General features: G+C 40.7%; 1 protein-coding gene across 3 annotated transcripts in view; it reads left to right on the top strand.

Annotated features, from left to right (window-relative positions):
* PPP2R5E (protein phosphatase 2 regulatory subunit B'epsilon) overlaps nucleotides 1–23,313 on the top strand; it is a 108,469-nt gene extending 85,156 nt beyond the window's left edge. Inside the window, exons 6-15 of one of the 3 annotated variants that reach the window (XM_067554916.1) lie at nucleotides 6,865–6,995; nucleotides 7,081–7,140; nucleotides 13,276–13,384; nucleotides 14,309–14,362; nucleotides 14,465–14,515; nucleotides 15,677–15,796; nucleotides 16,858–16,985; nucleotides 18,624–18,725; nucleotides 19,352–19,495; nucleotides 21,942–23,313. In XM_067554916.1, coding sequence (XP_067411017.1) covers nucleotides 6,865–6,995; nucleotides 7,081–7,140; nucleotides 13,276–13,384; nucleotides 14,309–14,362; nucleotides 14,465–14,515; nucleotides 15,677–15,796; nucleotides 16,858–16,985; nucleotides 18,624–18,725; nucleotides 19,352–19,495; nucleotides 21,942–22,041 — 999 coding nt within the window. In that variant the 3' untranslated portion in view covers nucleotides 22,042–23,313. The remainder of the gene's footprint in view (nucleotides 1–6,864; nucleotides 6,996–7,080; nucleotides 7,141–13,275; nucleotides 13,385–14,308; nucleotides 14,363–14,464; nucleotides 14,516–15,676; nucleotides 15,797–16,857; nucleotides 16,986–18,623; nucleotides 18,726–19,351; nucleotides 19,496–21,941) is intronic. The other 2 variants (XM_067554918.1, XM_067554917.1) reach the window with 2 other exon arrangements.
* The last annotated feature ends 384 nt before the right edge of the window (nucleotides 23,314–23,697 follow it).

Below are 23,697 nucleotides of genomic sequence, written 5' to 3'. Positions count from 1 at the left end.
GTACTGTTCCCCTTGTTTGAGCTTGTTTGTTATTCTAAGTTAATTTTAGTTAGTTAAGTAGTTGTTGAGTGTTGTTTAGAGTAGTTAGAGATAAGGCAAGTCCCTGCGGGGACTTCGAGCGGCCGAGCTATGCCCCAGTCGCCGGGATTCAAGCCATGTGCCTCCTGCAGGAAGGCCTTCCCGCTCAGCGACCCCCACGACCGCTACCTTAAGTTCTTGGGGGAAGCAGACAGAAAAGAAAAGTGTAAGATCTGCAGGGCTTTTAAACCGAGGATTCAGAAGGACCGGGAAATCCGGTTGAAAGCCCTGCTGATGGAGACAGTACTCCGCCCTGTGTCCGAGCCGGCCCGCTCCACCTCAGCACAGAGTGTGACCTCGGTGCAGAGCGCACCGCCGCCACCGGCCTCGACTTCGCACTGCGCAACATCGCTGGCACCGAAGAGGAAGAAGCAGCGCACTGAGCACAGACACTCCCCTGAGCCGTCGGTACGGGTAGGATCAAGTGCGGAGATGCATCGGTCCCGGCCCATTGAGTCTTCTCCAGTGCCTGCATCTCTGATCAGGGAGCCTCCCCCGACTCCTGGGAGTGGGAGAGTGCCCCTGCCGATGCCATCGACACCGGAGGCTTTTCAGGCAGCAAGAGCCTTGTTGGCCTTGCCTACGTCACCTCTGCCCCCCCTCCACTGAAGGAGAAGGGGCCGGTGTCACGGGGGAAAGCCACGTTGGATCCCCTTGAAGGGCGGTGGAGATCCCTGGTACAGGGAGGAAGATCTCCTGCCGGATGGCCTCCGGGGGCAGAGCAAAACCACTCCCCCAGAAGTCGCTCCAGGTTGGCGTCGTTGAACCAACCTGCACCGGCACGGGACATGGAGTCTCCCTCTCGGCGCCAACATCAATCCCCGGCCCTGGAGGCAGCGCATGCCAGGAGGTGGCACCATTCGAGGTCTGCTAGGCAGTGCTCGGACAGCTCCTGTTCCAGATCCCAGCACCAAGGAGTTCACTTGCACCGAGGCAGCACAGAACCTGGTCGCCATCGGAGGACCCAGCACTGCGCAGTCCATGACGTGGAACCCGGTCGCTGGAGTCTGGCTTGGCACCGAGGAGTTCAGAGCGGCGCCGACCTCGGTCACTGAAGGTGTCTGCAAGGCCGCAAGGCAAGTGGCACTGGAAATCGTCGGTACCGAGATGACGCTCCAGTACCTCTAGCTCTTCGGAGTGCACCTCCGTTCGTCGGCACCACTCATGGCGATGGAGGCAGTCCTCATCGTCTTCCAGGTCAGAGGCGTTGAGTGGGCAATCGCCAGCATGGAAGGGTGACCGGGACCGAGGACGGACACAGGCAAGCTAGTCTCACTACGTACGTGCAGGCCGCCATGTGGCCTAACAGCTGTAGGCAGGGCCTGACTGTTGTCGAGGGGCATCGGTGAAGCTGGGAAATGAGAGAGACCATCTCCTCGTGGATTACATCATGCATCAGGTTCTGCTATGATCAGGCAAGGGTGCCACTTCCGGGAACCATCACAGCGCACTCAACCAGAGCTCAAGCCTCATCTACAGCCTTCCTGGAGAGAGTGCCCCTTTCAGAACATCTGCAAAGCTGCCACCCTTTTGTTGGTGCATACCTTCATGTCCCTCTACGCCATCGTCCAGCAGGCAAGAGAGGATGCGGGATTCGGCAGCGCGGTGCTGAGTACAGCTCACCGGTAACTCCTACCCACCTCCAAGGTATTACTTGTTAGTCACCTATAGTGGAATGGACATAAGCAAGCACTCGAAGAAGAAAACAAGGTTACATACCAGTAACTGATGTTCTTCGAGATGTATTGCTCATGTCTATTCCACAACCCACCCCCCGTCCCCGCTGCCAGAGTTGGCAGAAGGAAGGGACTGAGGTGGTGTAGGGCTGGCAGAGCCTCATATACCGCGGCATGCGTGTGGGACTTCAGGGGGCACCTGAGCTGGCCCTACGGGATCTGCTAAGGGGAAAAAAGTTCCGGGAACCGTGCACGGAGGCATGCACTCACCTATAGTGGAATGGACATGAGCAACACATCTCGAAGAACATCAGTTACTGCTAAGTAACCTGGTTTTTTCTCATCCTATTTGCCATAATGGTATACTAAATGAAAGAGTGGTAACTATTAGGAGAGGGAATTTTAAAACTCGGAAGGATACACATTTGAAAATGTATGATATAGTATATCAGAGTGCCTGTCGAGAATCAGATTATTCTTGCCATGTGGTTAGGTGATAAGACTTTTTAAATATAGCTGTGTAACTTTTTTAGATAGTGAGTATTAATTCAAATTAATGTTTTGTCTAAATTACAAGTTAATCCTCAATTTGTAAAATAAATTTTGCATTTAAAATGAAGTGACTGGGCTATTAAAGTCATATTGCACTTGCAGTCTTATATTTAAGGTCAATTTAGTTTTAGAATTACAACTTTATAAAGATTTGTTAGGTTACTCGAAGACATTTATACTAGACAGCAATTGAAACTATTATAAAATTCAATCTGATCAATGAATATTGTTCAATAACATTGTTGGTATCTTTACAACTGTGACATTCTTTTACTTATATTTTCATTATTTAAATTGTTTTTAAATTTTGAGTAACTTTAATGAAGGTATTCTTAATGAGGAATGGTTTTAATTTCAAAATGAGAAAAATGTCAGTCACTTTTGTTATGTATTGCCAAACTTAGAGCTGTGTCATTGGATGCTTAGAGTTTAACATTTCGTTTTTAAAGACTGCTTACATCCAGTCTGTAATGTAAGGCAGAGGTTGCCAAGAGACATAATAATTATATATCCTCATCCCCATATGTTCTGCTATAGGTTTCTATTTAGTAATTTGTACTTCACATTTCTGGTTATATTTAGTATAAAGGTGTCATAATAATCTTGCAAATGATGGGAATCATTCAGCCTGTCCTTAAAAATAATCCTTCATTATTTTGTTAAAATCTGAAGACAATTTGGACATAACCGAGCAGAACATGTCTTTTTAGTAGGTTTTGAGCCCGGTAATTGAAGTGGATACTGACAAAACATAACAATGTTCCCCAAGAGGATCTGTGTAATAAAAATGAAAATGTAAATATTTTGTCTGTACAAACAATTCACAGTGGTGTTGTAACATATCCAGCTATTTTTTAGCTTAGGTGAAATTCAGAATTTTTTAGGAGGGTGAGGCAGTTATTTGTTTGTGTTTGTAATTTGGTGGGGAGTTTCGTTTGTTTGTTTTTTGTTTTATGGCAGAATTAATTCAACAAAATGATTTTGTTTATAACTTCTTCAGGGCAATTGGCAAAACTCATAGTTTCCCTCATGCATAGCATGTCATTGCATATCATCACTGCAGGGGGCATAGTGTATTAATCATCACAAGCTACAGAACTATCCAAAGCAGTAAAACAGTTAGGAAGATCGCTTGCATCTGTCACAGGCATGAATGTTCCAAACCACAGAGTGTGAGCATCTAACTATATTCACTTTCTTTTATACCCTGAATTGCATAAAGAGAATGCTATGATTGTGGTTGAAAAGAAAATGTACAGTATATGGATGCAGACTACATAGTGAAAGAAGTGCCGTACAGATAAGAGAAGTTACAATAAAAGAGCCTAGAGGACTGTTATGACAAGGGTAACTCTCATCTGTGCAGGAGACAGAGTTTTTGTGGGGCCACTCTGAGACTGTGGAACAAACTTGCACAAGAACTAAAGACCATTACAGACTTCACCACCTTTGTCGTCTTTAATGTAAACACAAAGCAACGTGTATATATAAAAACAATAAACTACAAATAAATAAAAAACTCTGCCAAAACATAATACTACTCTGCATGCACCGTTCTCCCCTTGAGGAAAGGATGAGACGGAATGAACTGTATGTGACAGATGTTAGTCACTTGTTATAATGCACTAGTGGAAGGCACTCAGACACTACAATGATGAGGGCAGTATAAGAACCTACATAATATAGAATAGAATGAAATCAGTGTGAGTAAAAGAGTATGGAGTTGGAGGGAATGCTGCAAGATTGTATGCACATCACCAAGGTTATAGAAAAAATTATTATTTTACTAGTTATAGCAGTCTACCTTTCCAGTTGGATCTGGCTATGAAAAATGGGGACTGTGACATATATTAGTTTCCAGTAAGATGAAATCTGATCATTAGAATCAGATTACCTTAATTTCTACAGATAAGAGATTTCATACATATGGTTTTTGACTCATAAAAGAGAGTAATTGTTTTTAAATTGTTAGAACTTTTGATTACCTATGAGAGAAATGTCGGATTACAAATTTGGGGTGAGGCTCGGGGGCTCTGGATAAAAGGCAGTCCATATCAAATACGTGAACTAAAAACCAAAAAGTTATCTTAAAAAGATACTTAATTGAAATCTGATAAGATTGGCTGACCTGTTGTTGACCTTTGATTGGAAAAATTAGGTTCAAAGTTGTGATTTGTGTGTGTGTGGGGGGGGGGAGTATACTCAGCTATTTACGATGGTTGAGTATACCAGATTTTAATATTCTAGTTCCGTAGAACATGTAAATTAATAGCCAGTCACCCCCATTACAAACATCTGGCATATAAAACCCCAATCCTGCAAAGAGAGTTGCAGATTGATCCCTGTGCAGAGCCCTATTGATGTTTAGTCTCTGCTCAGGCAAAATGACCTTCAGTTGTGCATCTCATTACAGGATCAGAACATTGAATTACAAGTATTATGTGACCAGAGTCCAAATTTTTAAGGTATTTAGGCATTGCTGTGCACAATGATGCAACGCCTAACTGATTTAGGAGCCTAATATCATTTTCAGAAGGGATTGAGGCACTTAGGCGCCAAAATCTGATTGATAGTCGATGGGATTTGGACTCCTAAGTGCCTAACTCATTTAGGAAATTGAGATTTAGGCTCCTAAATCAGTTGTGTTGCAATGATTAGTGAAGAAACTCCAAAATACCTTTAAAAATCTCGGCCTAAGTAATTAAAGTCTTCGTATTAAAGGGACGGTTAATAACTAAATTACCCTCAAACGCAAGTATCTATTCAGTAAATCCAATGATTTGAATTCATTTTCTATTATTCTGCTTAATGTTTTGTTTCCACTGGTAGCTTTTGATTAACACACACAGCTCTTTGGAGAACAATCTTTATATTTCTTGCAAATGGGAGACAACTCCTTCTAGGTGTCAACAATATACTGCTTGATTTATTTTTGTCACTTTTAGATTTCCTTATCATCTGTTTCTTTCATTTCACTCCAAATCCTGTCTATTACCATCAGATCACATGATTTCAATTGCCAAGGTTCTAAATCAGTGGTTCTCAACCTCTGGCCCGTTGGCCACTTGCATCCCAATCAGCACACAGCTGCAGCCCATGTGACATCCTCAGGGCCATACAAGAAGGTAGTATTGGCTGCGGCCCACAATGGTAAATGGGTTGAGAACCACTGCTCTAAACGCTTGCTTTCTTCTGGAAGCCTTGACTATGTTCTGAAGTGTGTTTCGAATGGTCGTATTGAAATATATATTTAATTTCACTCTGTTGTTTATCTTGGTTGATCCTCTACCACTTTGACAACTCACTAACTGTTATTGTATTGTAGCTTCCACTCTCTACTTAGATATGTCTTCTTTAAAATAAGAATGTTATATTCCTGAGGTCAGAGGTCGGTGTTTTTTGCAAATAATGATATGATTGTGCTGTTTTAATATTCCCTGAATAGCTAAAAAGGATTGATTTTAAATTCTGATTTACTTTTTACTTTTTATAAGAGAACTTTTGAATGTTTCTGCAATTTCTTATGGTTGACTAATGTCAGGAGCACAATTATACAGTTTCTTAAACTATTCTTTAGATTACTGTTTTCTATAGAGTAAATATTACATTTTTATTAGATATTTTCCTCTACTAACTATACATTGTCTGTTACACTTCTATAGCTACACATATTTATTATTCTTGTAGTTATTTTTATACCACCACCTTTGGTCTGAATGACATTTTAGACACAACTAAGAAAAACAAGATCCTAGCAACAAGGAGCATACTGTGGGTACACTTGAAAAAAAGTCTGGTTTGTGAGAGATCACCAGTTCTAATGGTATTCCCCATAGTAAGCCCTGGGATTATCTCTCAAACCTATAGAATGTAGAATCAAAGAAACTTTTTAAATGCAACCATTGTGAAATCAAAATATGATAAATTATACATAAATAATTGTAAACAGCTATGGGTGGTGGTGGTGATGTGTGTAGGGGAGATATGGGAGAAATAAGGAAAGGGAAGTTTTCCCTTAGAGGAATAATATTTAAAGCCCTAATTAAAGACTCTCCTTTACACCCACAGCCCCAGACATCGATAAAACTATTCATTTAAAAGTTTTGAAATGGAAACAAAAATAGAAAAAGACTTCTGCTCAGCAAGAAAGAATTGAAATAACTGATAAATGCTTTCATTTATTTAAAGGCTTCCCTATGACTGCTTGAGTTACAAACACTGCACAGTACATTTTCTACAGTATGCCATGTATGTAGAATGCCTTGGCTGGTATTCGCACAGTTGACTGAATGCCTCTATGTTGATTCCTTTCAACTGTGATTAGTTCCTTTTCAGTTTCTGTATTTATGAAAAGTTTAATTTTAATTTTTTTAATACAGATTTGTTTATTTTATTTTTGTTAAGAATGCAGGCAACACATTTGTGTGGCAGTTGTGTATGTCCGTGCACACACAATCTAGCTCATCATATGTAAACTGTATAACATGTTAAAAATAAAGCCAATTCACCATTTCTTATTAGTCTTCTGACTCTTAAATTATGTTTTCTTTCACAACAGCTTTTGGAGCTATTTGACAGTGAAGACCCCCGAGAACGGGACTACCTAAAAACAGTCTTACACAGAATATATGGCAAGTTTCTTGGTCTTAGGGCATTTATCCGAAAACAGATTAATAATATTTTTCTACGGTAAGTTTTGGGGGTAAACGGTTGTTGGATTATAAATGTTTTAAAGAACTAAATATTTATTAATTTTTTTAACTTTATTTGATAGGTTTGTTTATGAAACTGAACACTTCAATGGCGTAGCTGAACTGCTGGAAATATTAGGAAGGTAAATGAACCTTTATATAATAAGACATCTGAAATAGCTATGCCAGAAATTTCAGGGGTCAGTGAAAAATGTAATTGTAAGCCCTGGTCCTGAAAACAGACTTGTGCACATGCGTAACTTCAAGCACACGTATAAGTCTTAGCATGCCTCTTTGCAAAGAGGATTTAATTGTGTGCACACTGCAAAGTACACTTCTTCAAGTGCTTGTCACGTCCATTCCATGTTAGATGTGTGCACGTCACGTGTACAGTTGCTGGAGATTTTTCTTTTAGTGGTAGTGTTGCGGGGCAAGTGTGCCCATTCCCCATTTGGGGTGGGTAGAAGTCACTATAGCCTCGCAGCTATGTGTCCTGACCCCTTTAGCCTCGGGGGTACAGATTAATGGCCAAAGTCAATGTGTCTGTTCTCTCTCTCAGAACTCTGTGGTCTAATGGTCAGACTCAATATGGCTGCCCCTTCCCTCAGGGCGGTATGGACTAATGGCCATATGCCAGAGGCAATATGTCAGCCTTGGTTCACACGGCAGCATGGCCTAATGGCCAGAGTCCATAAATCACCCGCCTGTGATAGTGTGGCCTATTGGCACATCGGGGAAGTGGGGCACCATCTACTGGTGTGGCGCCCAGGGTAGAGGGTTTGGGCCCTCCCTGCTCTTCTGAGCCCCAGCCCAGGGCCCTTGCAGTGGCAGGGGTTACTTGCCACTGAGTCAGCGCAGATCGTCCAAAACACGCTGACAGGTTCCCCCACCGTAGCAATGTTTAAGGCCCCTGAGCTACTTCCTACCCTGCCTTATATGGCAATAATCCATGATTCCCTGGGGCCTCCAGGGTCCTCAGCTGGTGCAGCTCTTGGCAGTTCTGTCCCATCTCTGGCTTCGTCAGATGGCCTGTAATCTGGCTGGGGCCATGCATGCATTAGCTCGGGGTTTGGAGTCTATTGCAGCTCCCTGGAGAGAGCTGGCAGTTTCCGTCCTCTCCCTTCAGCAGCCAACCCCAACTGAGCTGCTTGGCTCCCTCTTACGCTCAGTCTCCAGCTGGAGCATGCCCACAGAGTAGAGTTAACCCTTTTAGAGAACCAGTGCGGGGCAAGCGTGCCCAGTCACAGGTATCCGTAGGCCAGTTCTAGTGCCCTGTGAAGCTGCATGCATATGTTCTGGTATCAGAGGCATTGCTGGCCCCATGCTGTCTCATTTCCTTCTTACCGCCCATGATGGTTGCTGGAACGACTCCTTGTTCTGGAAAGGCTTCTTCCCAGTGGCTTTTTGGACTTTCTTTATTGTTACTTAATAGTTTTTGCACGCGTGCGTGCGTGCATGTGTGTGTGGAGTCAATGCTTTTAGTTCCTTTTGTTGAGGGACTTCTCGCTACAGGGGCCAGACATGCCTCGGTCCCCAGCCTTCAAATCCTGTGCTTCCTATGGCAAGCACATGCCTGTGAGTGACCTGCATGCCAACTACTTAAAATGCCTGGGGGAGTCTCACGTAAAGGTTAAGTGCCAGATCTGTTGGAGTCAGCAAGCATGTGGACAAGGGTGATTCAGTGGATATAGTGTACTTAGATTTTCAAAAAGCCTTTGACAGGGTCCCTAACCAACGGCTCTTAGAGCAAAGTAAGCACTCATGGGATAAGAGGGAAGGTCCTCTCCTGGATCAATAACTGGTTAAAAGATAGGAAACAGAGTAGGAATAAATGGTCAATTTTCAGAATGGAGAGAGAGAGATAGTGGTGTGCCCCAGGGATCTGTACTGAGACCAGTACTGTTCAACATATTCATAAATGAGCTGGAAAAAGAAATAAACAATGTGGTGGCAAAATTTGCAGATGATACAAAACTACTCAAGGTAGTTAAGTCCAAAGCAGACTGCGAAGTGTTACAAAGGGATCTCACAAAAGGGGGTGACTGGGCAACAAAATGGCAGGTGAAATTCACTGTTGATAAATGCAAATTAATGCACATTGGAAAACAAAATCCCAACTATACATATAAAATGATAGGGTCTAAATTAGCCGTTACCACTCAAGAAAGAGATCTTGGAGTCATTGTGGATAGTTCTCGGAAAACATCCACTGAATGTGCCGCAGCAGTTAAAAAAGCTAACAGAATATTCGGAATCATTAGGAAAGGGATAGATAATAAGACAGAAAATATCATATTGCATATTTATAAATCCATGGTACATCCACCTCTTGAATACTGTGTGCAGATCTGGTTGTCTCCTCTCAAAAAAGATATATTAGAATTGGAAAAGGTACAGAAAAGGGCAACAAAAATTTTTAGGAATATGAAACAGCTTCTATATGAGGAAAGATTAATAAGACTGGGACTTTTCAGCTTGTAAAAGAGATGACTAAAGGGGGATATTATAGAAGTGTACAAAATCAAGACTGGTGTGTAGAAAATAAATAAGGAAATGTTATTTACTTCTTCTCACAACACAAGAACTAGGTGTCTTCAAATAAAATTAAGCAGCAGGTTTAAAACGAACAAAAGAAATATATTTCTTCACACAATACATAGTCAACCTGTGGAACTCTTTGCCAGACCATGTTGTGAAGGCCAAGACTATAACAGAGTTCAAAAAAGAACTATATAAATTCATGGAGGATAGATCCATCAATGGCTATTACTCAGGATGGACAAAACAATGCTCTGAAGTGTCTCTAATCTTTGTTTGCCAAAAGCTGGGAATGGGCGACAGGGAATGGATCACTTGATGATTACCTGTTCTGTTCATTCCCTCTGAAGCACCTGGCATTGGCCACTGTCAGAAGACAGGATATTGAATAGATAGACCATTGGTCTGATCCAGTTTAGCTCTTTTTATACCAGGACATCAGGTTGATGGCCATCCTCATGAAAGCTGCCCTTAGACCCATCTCAGAGCTCAACTGCCCTGATTCTGCACCAAGCACGTCGGTGTGAAGTGAGCCAACGGCACCGAGCTCTTCCCGGCACTGTTCAACATTTCCTGTGACGAGGAAGAAGCACAAAAAGCAGCGCATTGACAGAGAGCTCTCACCGGCACAGAAAAAAGACAAGTGGGCAGAGGAAGTGAGACCCACGCTTGGCCATACCATTTCTCCGGGACCCATGTCAGCACTGTCAACTCTGCTGAGAGTGTCGAGTCCGGTCCATGACCCTCCGCCAACAGGGCACTGGGCGTCTATGGCCTCTAGGAGCAGGAGCAGAAGCACCTTCCTGGCATTGGGACCCCAGGCACCTTCCAGGGGCAAGCCCCAACTGATTCCAGCATCCCAATTCCCGGCACGTCACCAATCCCTGGAACCCTGGCGCCCAGTGGAGGTGGAAGCCAGCACTGCTCCGTCATAGTTGCTGGGAGAGGAATCCTCCTCAGAATCTAAAGGGAAGTTGTATGTACCACAAAGAGGCCACCAGAGGTACCCAGCCTACCGCCCTTCGGGTTTCGGCACTGGCCCTTCAGCAGGCGCTTTGCTGGCAGGTCAGCGGCCAATGCAGTGGCCGTATTGGAATCCCTGCGGATTTCCTCCAGTACCTGGACCTCCCTCGCACTGCTCATTCTGAGTAGTCTCTGAGAGAAGGGGTACCGTACCCCCATTCTCTCCCCATTCAGCTCTGGTACAAACTCCAGGACCGAAATCCAGGAGTTACCTCCAGGGAACATAATCGAGGTAGAGGAAGAAGCCCCTCCCCTGGTGTAAACCTCTTCGTCTTCCCCAGATGAGGCTGTGGCAGGGCCCAGCAACCTGCTGCCTCAAGACTATTTTAAGGCCCATTAGGACCTACTGAAGGGGGTCGCTTCAAATCTGGGGTAGATATCCTGGTTGCAGCTGCACCAGTTAAGGTCGCCCTGCCTATTAATGAGGCAGTCAGAGCTCTCTGGCAACCTTCTTCTCTGGACCCCACATCGAAAAGGGTGAAGAGGTTCGACTCTCTGTTCTCCCACCCTCCCCTGGACTTCCTGGTTGTGTCCGTGACTAATGAGAGGGCCAGGTGAGTGGTACCTCAAAACAAAAAGATGAGAGGTTTATTCCATGGATAGCCTCCAACTTCATATCACCAATCAGCAGGCACTGCTAGGGAGATATGATTTTAAACTGTGGGACTCCATAACATGTTCAAGGACTCACTGCCCCTAGAGTCGAGGCAGCAATTTGTGGCCCTCTTGGACGAGGGTAAGAGCATGGCCAGAATCTCCTTACAGGCGGCTCTGGACACTGCCAACTCAGCGGCCCAGACATCCTATAGCACCGGCATGGTCATGCCAGCATTGGTTCAGCACACTACTGGACCTTTCAATGGCAGAGCCACTCACGCTCCCACTCCACCCGGACTTGAATTCACAGGACCATGGCAGGCTACTACACCCGAATCTCGCCTCCCTGCACCTGAAAGGCTGAACCCTGAAGAGCAGGCCTGCTTGGAGCAAATTCGGCAGATCTTGCTAGGCAGTAGAAAGTGGAAACTTTTCACTTGTTGGGCCTCTAAGAGGAATCACTCTTCATCCCATTCTTCACTGCAGGCTATATTGGATTACCTACTCCACCTGAAGCAGCAAGGCCTGGCGTTCTCATCTGTAAAGGTTCACTTGGCAGCCATCTCAGGCTTCCAACTACCAGTGAATAGTAGATTAGCGTTTTTTCACGAGATGATGGTCAGAGTCTTCAAAAGACTGGAAAGGTTCTATCCTCAAATCTCTGAGCCTACCCTCCCTTGGGATTTGGATCTGGTCATGTCCAGACTCACAGGGCTTCCCTTTGAGCTATTTGCTTCCTGCTTCTTCTTTCCTGGAAAGTCACATTCCTGGTCACGATTACCTCAGCCAAAAGGGTCTCTGAAATCAGAGCTCTTGCGTTGGAACCACCCTACACGGTGTTCTTCAAGGAAAGGTCCATTGCACCCATCCAGCCTTCCTGCCAAAGGTGTTGTTGCAGTTTCATAACAATCAGGACATCTTTCTGCCAGTTTTCTTTCCAAAATCTCACAAGTCCGCTGAAGAGCGACTGCTCCATACATCAGATGTTAGGGGGGCCCTGGCCTTTTATATTGAGGGGGCTAAGGCCTTCCATAAGTCCACACAGCTCTTTGTAGCAATAGCTGAAAGGACTACTGGTGACATCTGGATAATCTCTGTATCAGGGCTTTCTGTGAGCAGGTGAACATCACACCTCCGGTCTCCATGATCGCCCATTCCACAGGAGCCAAGGCTTCAGCAGCAGCATTCCTCGCTCAGATACCAATCCAGGACATCTGCAGAGCCACGACATGGTCTTCAGTTCATACCTTCGTGTCTCACTGTGCTATCACCCAGCAGGCTTGGGACGATGCCAGTTTTGCGAGAGCAGCGTTGCAATCAGCACATTCATGAACTGCGAGCCCACCTCCGAAGGTACTGCTTGAGAGTCACCTAACATGGAATGGACATGAGCAAGCAGTCAAAGAAAATACGGTTACTAATCTTTCATAACTGTTGTTCTTCAAGATGTGTAACTCATGTCTATTCCATGACCCGCTCTCCTGTCCTGCTGTCTGAGATACCGGAAAGAAGGAACTAAGAAGGCGTGGGGCCGGGAGTGCCCTTTATACTGGCTCATATGCGCTAGAGCATATGGATGCCAATAAGAGAAAAATCTCTGGCAACTATGCATGCAGTGCACGCACACTTAACATGGAATGGACATGAGCAACACATCTTGAAGAACAATAATTACCAAAGGTTAGTAACTGATTTTTTCTTACATTGTTCCCTGTACATTTCATTCTGCCTTGTACGTTGCAAATTTTGCTTGAGCACACTAAACAGTTATTAGTGTGTTGGTTTTAGAGGTAATCAAATTGTAGTTAGTTCCACAGTCAGTGATCAAAAAGCACCTTAGACTCATTAATTTACCAGCCAAATAGGTAAGGTCATATATATTAGGCAACAAGAATATATGACTATTCACATAGTTATTCTCATGTCAGATCTTAACTACTATATAGCAATGACTGGAATGAACTGTACCTTGAATACTGGCTAGTGTAAAGGTTCAGCACATAGGCTATTACCTGCAGTCTGTCTTCTTATGTAATTACTTTAAGATAGAAAGTACTTGTTCAGACTGCAAGTAAATTTTCTGTGATGTCACTAATAAATGTTTCTTTTCTTATTTCTAGTATTATCAATGGTTTTGCTTTACCTCTTAAAGCAGAGCATAAACAGTTTCTGGTGAAGGTGCTGATTCCCTTACATACTGTCAGGAGTTTATCACTCTTCCACGCACAGGTAGAAATTATAAAAATATTTTCTGCTTGGTTAGAATAGGATAGTACCCTTCATTGCTTTGGAAATCTTTTACTTAGTCAAAAAAAAACTTCTAAATGAAAACAAACAAATAAAAAAACCCACAAAACACTTTTGTCATGTAGAATAAAAATGCAACAGATAAAGTATTTGGTAGACTTAATGCATTTTGTAGAATAAATGTCTTATTCCTATATCTGGTGGATTATAAAAAGATGATAGAAATATAGTTTTCACATAACCTTTGGATACCTGTAAGATATTGTCTACCACTGAAACTCTCTGTAGACTTCCCTCCCAGTCATCCAATCTTTCTATTCCTCTAATGATGCTGTCTTCCCCACTCATCCAGACTCTGATTCTGCAACCAGGGTTCTCACTTGTTTTTGTCTTTTGCAATGTTATCCGTTTAGTCATTATGTCTAGGTACTTCTTTACACTCTTACCCTCTCTGCACTTTAGCTCTAAATTGATCCTAATTTCTGCACTCTGGCCTTGCTTTCTTAGTTTTTTATGCCAATTTTTGGCTGTGTTGGCTCATCTCACGTGAGTTGTCACGAGGCTGATGCAGTCAAAAGTGTAAAAGAAACACGTTCACAGAACAATGAGCCTTTCAAAGTATTGCCTACATGAGTGCAGTTGAAACCCATAAAGTTCAAATGGTTTCAAAATGTACTTGGACATATTCTTTCTTCAATTTTATTTGTTTGTTCTTTGCTGTTAACTGCAGCTTGGATGGAGTTGCAAATTCCCCTGACTCACAGTTTAAAATAGGATTTACAATTTAGAATAAGATGTATAATGAACTATTCTGATTCCCTGTTCTTTTTAATATTGAACACATCTTTTGCATTCTCAGTAAAAATATCATAATTTCATGTATTTTATATTTTTTTCCCTTCACAGCTGGCATATTGTATAGTACAGTTTCTGGAGAAAGATCCTTCACTCACAGAGCCAGTAAATATTTCTTTGGTATTTTTTGCTTCTTAAACATCCAATTTTCCCACCTGTGAAGTTGTAAAATGTAATGTAAAATTTGCTTTCTCGTTTGTAATTCAGGTCATTAGAGGTTTAATGAAATTCTGGCCAAAAACCTGCAGTCAGAAAGAGGTAAGTTCAATGGTGTTGTTAAGACTTAAGTAAAGATAGTTCTAGAGATAAATGTTAGAGATACTTTTTTCCCAGGAACATCCAGAGAGGTTCAGGTAAATAATATAGGCAACTCTTAAATGCTATGGTGGATTTTGGCATCTGTTTAGCTCGTTTAGATGATTGTTCAAACTGTGCTATGTTGGACATAATTTTGACTATAAAGAGAGGTGTCAAGCTGATGATAATCATAGTGATAGGTGACGTGAGTTTTTCCCACCACCTGTTATGGTTCTTACTGCCCCCCAGGCTCCTTGCTGTCCCCTCATGTCCCCCATGGGCTCCTCACTGCCACCCCACCCCCAGGGCTTCTTACTGCTGCCCAACCCTCCTCTCCTGGGCTCCTTACTGTCCTCCCCGAGTCCCACCTCCTGGCTCCTTACTGCCCTAACCCCTTGCTCCTTACTGTCCCCTCCCCAGGGCTCATTGCTTTCCCAGCACACGCGCCGCCCCACCCCCCGTCCCCCCGGACTCATTCCTGTCCTTTCCTCCGGATCACACACCAGGAGGTCCTGGGATGGGAAGGGGTGAGGCCTGTGCTGAAGCTGGGGAAGGCAGGGCAGATCAGGGGTGTGGCAGGCTGAGGAGCTTGGATTAAGTTGGAGCTGGCCCTCAGAAGCAGGAGCTCCATGGCTGCCGCCACTTACCTTGCAGTGCAGAGGGTGGTACAACTCATTCAGTTCCCGCCACTGAGGTGTGCCAGGCTCCAACCAAGCCAGGGAGGCATCGCCTCCTCTCTTGGTCAGCGCCAATTAGGACCTAAATTAGGGATTTTTTATAGCACTTGTAACCTACAGAAACATACATATTGTGTATGAATACAGCTATGGTTAGACCTAACTTCATTGCTAACCGGCTACAAAAAATTGGATCCCATTGTTTAATTGAGTTGAGTCTTAGAATGCAAAATTTTGAAAACTGTTCTCTAATGTTGCACCTGCTATTAATTATGGAGGCAAATACTAAAATGTAGATACCTTACCTATCTCACTTCATCAGTAAATAAAGTGGATGACTACATTCTGTCGAATTAGATGGGTTGAGACCTGTTTGAAAATTTAGCTGATGAATTGCAAATACAAGAGTTGAGGAGTTCTGAATTTATCACTTACTTGTCTCTAGGTCATGTTTCTTGGGGAGCTGGAGGAAATCTTGGATGTGATTGAACCTTCACAATTTGTCAAAATTCAGGAACCTTTGTTTAAACAAATTGCCAAGTGTGTCTCTAGTCCTCACTTTCAGGTCAGTAATACAAGTAACTTTTTTAAAAACAGGAATATGGTTTCTAAGATCTTGTGAATGTACAAAACAGAACCCTAAATGCTGAGTTTTCATTGAACTGGTTAGAATATATTTGCCATTTTTATATCCATGGATGGGCTTGTTACAGTAGCAGTCACTACCCTCAGGAAAGATTGAAATAGAAAAAAGATGAGAACCCCAACGGTGAGATCTTAGATTCCATTCAAGTCACAGCACAAAACTTGCAGGCCAGGGCAAAGAGGGGTAAATCACTATCGCACGCTCCTGATTGTAGGCTACACTAGGAGTTGGATTAGCTCCTAACATAATTTAGATAGCCCAGTAAACTGTCAAAACTGCCTTCCAAGGGTCCCTCACAAGCCTTGGCATAGAGAGTGGAGGAGGAGATTGGGGGAAAGGGGATGTTAGAGGTGGGGTGACAGTAATTCTAAACAGTGCCCCTACCTATAGTGATAGGCCATGGAGGCTGCTGCAACTTAGCTTGTTTAGGGACTCTAGAGTAGCCTAGGATCAGGAGGGCACAATGGTGGCTTAAAGCCACCTTAGCCCAACCCTCTTGTGCCCTGGGCTTCAAGTTCTATGCCAGATCCTGCCCGGTGCTGAGCACCTCTTGTGAGATAATCCATACCTGGGCTCCCTTTGACTTCTCTGGGAGAGGAGGATTTGAAGCATGATGCAGCAGGTACTCAGCACTTTCCTTGGGTTCAGGTTTTATGACTCTGTGACCATGGAAGTGATCTAAATAGGTTTTAGTTCATACGTAACCTTTCATCAAATAACAAATTACAGTGAAACCAAACACTGAATATTTATACATTAATTTGAACATTAATCGTATTTTTAATTTATTTTAAATTTCCTTTACTTAATTTAATGCAAGTTATGCCCTCGATAAAATAGAGATTTCATTTGAAAGTAATGATAGTCCATTGATAAGCTATGACACTATTTGTTTTGGTTTGTTTTCTGTAAAATGTAACTAATATATGTAAATAATTGAATTTCTGCTAATGGATTTCGTTCCACCCTCCCCATCAAAGGTGGCAGAAAGGGCGCTGTATTATTGGAATAATGAATACATCATGAGTTTGATAGAGGAAAACTCCAACGTTATACTTCCCATCATGTTTTCCAGTCTCTATAGGATTTCCAAAGAACACTGGAATCCGTAAGTTTTGGCATTATCTTTTCTCTCTTCACTTGCTGAAACCTATATATTTGACTCTGGAAATTGCAGATAAAGAAAACATGAACTATAGAGAGGCAAATTGAGACCCGATGTAAACAGTTGCCATTCTATTAAAGCCAGTGGAATTTAAACTAGAACTGAATTTGCCTCAGAATGTTGTTAAATTATCTGAGGCATGCACAAAATCTGAACTGTATAACATAGAAGAAGTGCAGATTGTTTTATTTCTCAAATATGTTAGGGCAGTTACTGTATGTGGCATAAATATTTTAAAACTTTTTTGTATTTATTTTTCATCATAAATACCAAACCAGTAGAAATATAAAACATTGCATAATTACCAGGAAAAATGTCAGGCACCAAACATTTCTAATGCTCTGTCAATACATTTCCATAAACTATTTACAGGGTAAGTCTGGCTGTAAATTGGCCAGGAAAATAGCCCTTGATCTTAATACATCTCTGTGGATACATACTAATGTTTCAACTGGTATCATGAAAACACTGGCAGCAGCGTTTTTCTAAACATTAGCAGGAGTACACAAATTTCAGTATGTTCTCAGCATAGATTATTTTTATAATTGTATTCAAATACAATGGCAATCATTAAGTCAATATTAATCAACAGTTAACTTGGATCTCACTGTGAGCTATTTGCTCGTATAAGGAAAACCTGCATTCTCAAATTCCACTGCTGCTGTACACTATTTAAAAACAATTAAAGGCATGGCATCTTCACATGATCAAGAATATATGTGTTATTTTAGTAGGCTAGGGAAACATTTCATGATACGTACAGTTATAATTATGTCACCCATTTACTACATAAGTTACAGAACATGTCTGGGGCTTGGTGGATAGCAGTTAGTAATCACATCACAGAATTAATGCTAAGATCATTTTTAGCATGTACACTGCACTCTTTATTCAGGCCCGGGCTTTAAACATTTGTTATAGTTTTAAGAGATGAAACTTTATTTTATCAGCTCTTCCGCAAAGATTTTTTCTGTTTCCAATGGACTTGTTTTCTTTTTACATGTACTAAAGTGAAATGATCATGAAACATACAAATCCAAAGGAATTTTTCACATTACTCATATTCATTCTTTACTGATCTGCTGCATATTCAGCTTTCCATATTCTACTCTCTGAGCTGCTATTGAATCTGTTTTCTGTGCATCATTCATATCTGATGTTTATATTCTAATTATTTTGCTAGAATAACAATTTTGACCATTGGATTACATTCAGAATTGCTGCACTGCTTGGTGAAGTATCTGCAGTGGTATGTGCTAGCTGTCTCTTGTTACCTGTAGTAGTGAGGATTTGTTCTTTCTATTGAACCGATAAAAAGTGACAAGAGAACCTGATTCTCACTTCACATAAGTGTGTAAATCAGGAGTAACTTCACTGAAGTCAAAGAAGTTACATCACTAACTAGCAGGAGATCAGAATCAGGCCCAGCAATTCCAATAAGAAAAGTTCAGGAAAGTGTGTAAATTATTTTTTGTTCTTACTCAATTTCAACTGAAATGAATAGATTCCTTATCTTATCTTATCTTATCTTATCTTATCTTATCTTATCTTATCTTATCTTATCTTTTTTAAATTTCACAGGGCTATTGTGGCGTTAGTCTACAATGTGTTGAAGGCTTTTATGGAAATGAACAGCACCATGTTTGATGAGCTCACAGCCACTTACAAGTCAGATCGTCAGCGGTAACTTTTTAAAGCTTTTTTGTCAGCTGTGCATAAGGCCCACTGTTTAATTTTTTTCCTCGCACTTTGCTGTGATTGCATAATTTCACACATAATTGATTGCAATACCTCATTTTTTTCTGCATGCTCATTAGCCTTGTCCTTGCAAGATGCCAGATAATATCATGTATAGATGGTTGTTTTCCCCCTATGAAATACAGTACCCGTTGCATAGCTTGTGAATCTGCATTCCTCACAGAACTCCTTTTGGGGCCACATTCCAAAAGACTTAAATGTATCAAGGTTTTCAGTAATAAAAGAAGAACAAGGGTTTAAAGAAATCACTTTGCTTAAAGGCTTCAAAAAGGGTGGAGGTTGGACATGAGGGATAACCTCAACACATGACTTTCCAAAAGACCCACCCTACTTATTCTGCATGTGGTCTTAAGGCTAAGTGGCTTCTTTCAGCCCTTTCAGTTTTTTTCTTATTCACAAATCTTGATACAGCTGAGTCCTTTAGAGTGCAGGATCCAGTAGAAGCACCATTCATACAATCATTAGTTGCACCTTGGTAAAATGTTTTGTGTCTATTTTCCTTAATCTTCATTCTCCAATTATAGTGCATCATCTTTTGTCTAAAATTTCAGCTTATCCAAAGCGGCAGGTGAAAAAAATGAGGAAACTTCGGGAACTCAGGGCAGTTTGCGACTTCGTTTAAGTCGTGCCTTTTGTGTGACTCGGAGTTCCCACAAGCAAAGTGAAGGGTACTGTATGTCATCAAACCTTGTTAGGTTAGTATAGCCTCTGAAGTCTTTTGGAGGCCATGATACTGCTGAATTGTGTGACCAGGTTCACAGTTCACCTTCCTTTTGTTTTGCTTTGCTTTTATATATAGTAAAATACAATGTTTTATACATTTAAAAATCTATAGTTGATGAGTTAGATGGGGCACTGGATTAATGGCCGTCCTAATGTGTTATTTCTGGAATCCTGGGTTTAAACCTGAGCTAAGTCATAGGTGACTTGATGGTTTTTGTTCAGGCCCAGATAGCCGAGGTTCAGTTTGTCAGATAGATTAGCTGACATCACTGTACAGTTTGTAGTGTGTGCAACACAGAATCCTAGGAGTAGGGGTCTGATCCAGCAAGTTCTGAGATGCCTTAGCTACTACTGAAATCGATGGATGCTGGAGGCACTCTGCTTCTCATGAGGCATTCAGTGATTCACAGGAACAGACCATGCCGTAGCATGTATGTTGCAGGTAATGACTGAGGTGTATTAATTAAGCTGTGTGGAAGAGCTTTCTAACACCTGCTTGCACAACATTTATTATACTTAGGGCTGGTGCTGATCTTTTACAAATTATTATTTTAAAATAGATATTGGAATGTAAAACATGGGATAAATTAACTTCAAATATTAAACCATGTATTATTAACAATTAAACAATCAAAATTTGTTGATATAAAGAAATACTTCTTAGGGTTCTGTGGAAAAACATGAACATCTTTCCGTAGGAGGTTGGATTTCCCATTACCAAGTGCTGGTGCAAAATGCATTAGTATTTGCTAGAAGTGTTGTAGTTAGAAGTGGCAAATGATTCAGTAAGAACTTAATGGATAATGGGAACCCTCAGAATGAAATTCCAATGTAAGAACACACATTCCAAAGGGGATAAGTGAATTGTAGTCCAGTCCTTGACTTCAGTGGGATAACTCCCTGGATCAAGGCTAAGAATAGAAATAAATTATAGTAGATTTACTATTGTTCCCTAGTAGAACAAAGTTTACAAAAATCAGAGTGATGTATTGCCACTTATTTAGAATTTGTTAGGGCTAAAGTTTTCAGTGTTAATGAATATAATAGTTTAAACATAGGTGAACTAATGAGGTAGCCTACTGAAATACTTTAAAAAGAAGGGATACATGATACAGTGATTAGATAATAAAATGATAAATTTCTGTTGTGTATTCATCAATTCTTATATTTAATTTTGAATATTTTTAGCAGCTTTGTGTAATGAAAGTAGAAATTACGGATGAAAACAGATATTTGTTTCTTGAACCAATATTCCAGGGACTTAACCAAGAATGATGTTATAGATATGGCCAAATGACTGCACCATGACTAAACGTAGGCAGCCTAGGTGATATAAATTTCCCAGGTAGCAAGTTGTACTAGAATAAAGCTTCCAAATCAGTGGAATATTTTGATGACCAATGCAGTGTCAAATTGGGAATCTACAAATCTGTACCCTAGTTGTCCATATACTCATGTTCCCAGTGGACCTGATCTTGGAATCTGACATAAACAGAAATTGAAAGCTCTCCCCACCTTGTAGCATCAGGACTGTATATACTACACATGTTGTAGTTATTAGAACACATTGACTTAATTTTATGCTCATTTAAAAGCAGTCACAACATTATGTCCCCACCTTATAACATAAGGAACATATTAATGCCAAATAAACAGTGACAAAGAGAGAATAATCAAATTAAGAAAGTTCTACTTTAGTTTTTTAATTTTTATTGGGTTTCGCCTGAGACCTCTTCACTCAGTTCCCCAAGAATTCAGTTGGACTCCAGACTTGTCACTCAAGTTCCTTTATCTAATGAGCCAGTTCAATCTGCTGTTAAAGCAAACATTGCATAGATTATTTTGTAGGAATTCAGTAGGAACTAAGACAGATGCATTGAATGACGGTCAGATCCTGCAACTGCATTCACACTAGCTGATATCCGCACTGGGACGGAGCACCACTGAAGTTAATCTGGCCTTGTTTGAGAGGCTCGGCTGGGTTTAACAGTGAAAACAAGAGAGACCCTAATACCTTTCTTTAAACAAATAAATAAACTTGAAATTGTTAAATAGAACTTGGCCCAGAAAATTCGTATTAATTCTAAATGTAATATATTTGATCCATAAAATATTTTTAATATCATTCTGTGTTCTAGCTATTTTTGCTGTACTGTAAAATGAACTTCTATAAAGATTTTTAAACTTTTTTATTATATCCCATCTTATATTTCTCTTAGTTTTGTTCAGCATTTGTAATGTAGATAAACTAAAAGTTGGAGTAAAAATGTGTGCTGAAAATAATAATACATTATATACATATAAAATGCATGTGCATTAGAAAAATGATTGCTGATAGCTTACATCAAATAAATATTGTTGAATAGATACTGTTAAAGCATCCTTGCTGTTAACACTTCATTTTGTTTCATCTGCCAGTGAGAAGAAGAAAGAAAAGGAACGTGAAGAACTATGGAAAAAACTGGAGGATTTGGAGTTAAAGAGAGGTCTTAGACGTGATGGAATAATTCCAACTTAACAAATGAAACAAAGCAGCGTTATTAACCTGTGGAGTCACACATTTATGTAGTAGAAGATGGAGCAACAGTTTTCTGTATTGTGCAACTTTACAGTAGATTTCACATTTGTTTCATTATTACAACAGCACTGTATATAACTGTCTCTAAGTAAAGGAAAAAAATAAGGACTTTAATCCAAAGTTTGGACAGCAGATGGACTTCTCAGAACTTTGCAAACATAATCATTGTTTTGACCCTTCTTTAAAACTAGTCTTCAAAGACCTGTTGATGAAAATTGCTATATCAAAATTCCATTGTCAGGACCTGTTCCTTATTTATCATTAGCAGAGAGTATGACACAACTGTCAAATGTGAACAATCTTAAATTTAGCTTGCCTTTCTGCTAAACTGTTAAATGTATTTATAGTAAAAGAGAAAAAAGATTGTCATTTCCTTTTGAGTTTGTGTAACGTCTTCTTTCTCTGGATAACTTTACTGTAATTTGACATTTTTTTCCTTTTGCACATCTTCATAAGTTGAATGTCCATGCAGATCAGGGCCATGAAAATATAGGCCCCTAAGGTTTTGTTTACTGGTGTGAGCATCTTTCTGGTACCAGGCTAGCACTGGTACTCCTTCAATTTAAACATTAGGAGTAAAAATAAAGGGGTGATAAACATGGTAGGGAAGGAAATTTTGGATTCATGCCTCAATTTATTGTGAATCCACACTATCTTGAATCCTTTGAATATGAGCAATAGTAACACCATGAACTTAGGTATCTAACCAGTATTAGTTACATGTCATTGGACACACATACCAGAGCTATTTTGGTAACACTAGTGGCAAAATGATTACAATATATATATCTTTTATTGGACCATTTTGAAATTATAACGACAAACTAAACAGTACAAGCATGAAATTGGTCTCCAGTGGTCATGGATCTAACTGGGAGCAGAGCTGAACAAACAGTTTGGACTGTTTGGAGTTGTTGCCTTACTTTTTAATATGTATTTATAAAGTATTCCAGCAAAACAGGATGTAGCTTCTGAAAACCACACTCTAGTGTTTTTGTGACTGTAGTACTATTACTCATCACAGCTCCAGCCCTATGGTTTTAGCTGGAAAGGATTCTGGATAATATACTTCTGCATTCTGAAGTGGATGCTCATTCCTAACTACTGTATTTGTTACCAAAAGTGGTTCTACAAATGCTACTGAAAAAAAAATTCTGGAAATCCTAATGTCCTGAGTATTAATAATAAAGTTTAAAATGCTTTTATATCAAAGATGCATTGTGACCAAATTGTTTAAAAGAAAAACAAGAGGGCTGTATTATAAGTATGCATTATTGGCTATCTGCTTTGTATTTAAAAGTGGAATCTTACATCTTTGGTCAGTAAAATGCTGATCAGACTTATGTGCAGTCTATATTTAGCTAATGCAGATGCATTATTATATACCGAAAGGTATGTGTTTCGAGATTGTTCTCCAGGATGCTTTTGAACTGTTATAGACATATGACAACAGTGAGTTGATAATCCTAAACCATCAATCTAGCTGTATTTATGGTATAAAGATGACTTGGTATTCATGAGTATTTGTTATAGTTGCAAACATGAACTTATGACCTCTTGCCATTGATAGAAATACAGTATAAGTACAAGTTTGTA

Source organism: Emydura macquarii, unplaced genomic scaffold (assembly GCF_026122565.2).
Source record: "Emydura macquarii macquarii isolate MOO-44397 ecotype Brisbane River unplaced genomic scaffold, CSIRO-AGI_Emac_v2 contig_1551, whole genome shotgun sequence".
NCBI classification, from domain to species: Eukaryota; Metazoa; Chordata; order Testudines; family Chelidae; genus Emydura; species Emydura macquarii.
This window is presented reverse-complemented; position numbering and strand designations above follow the sequence as displayed.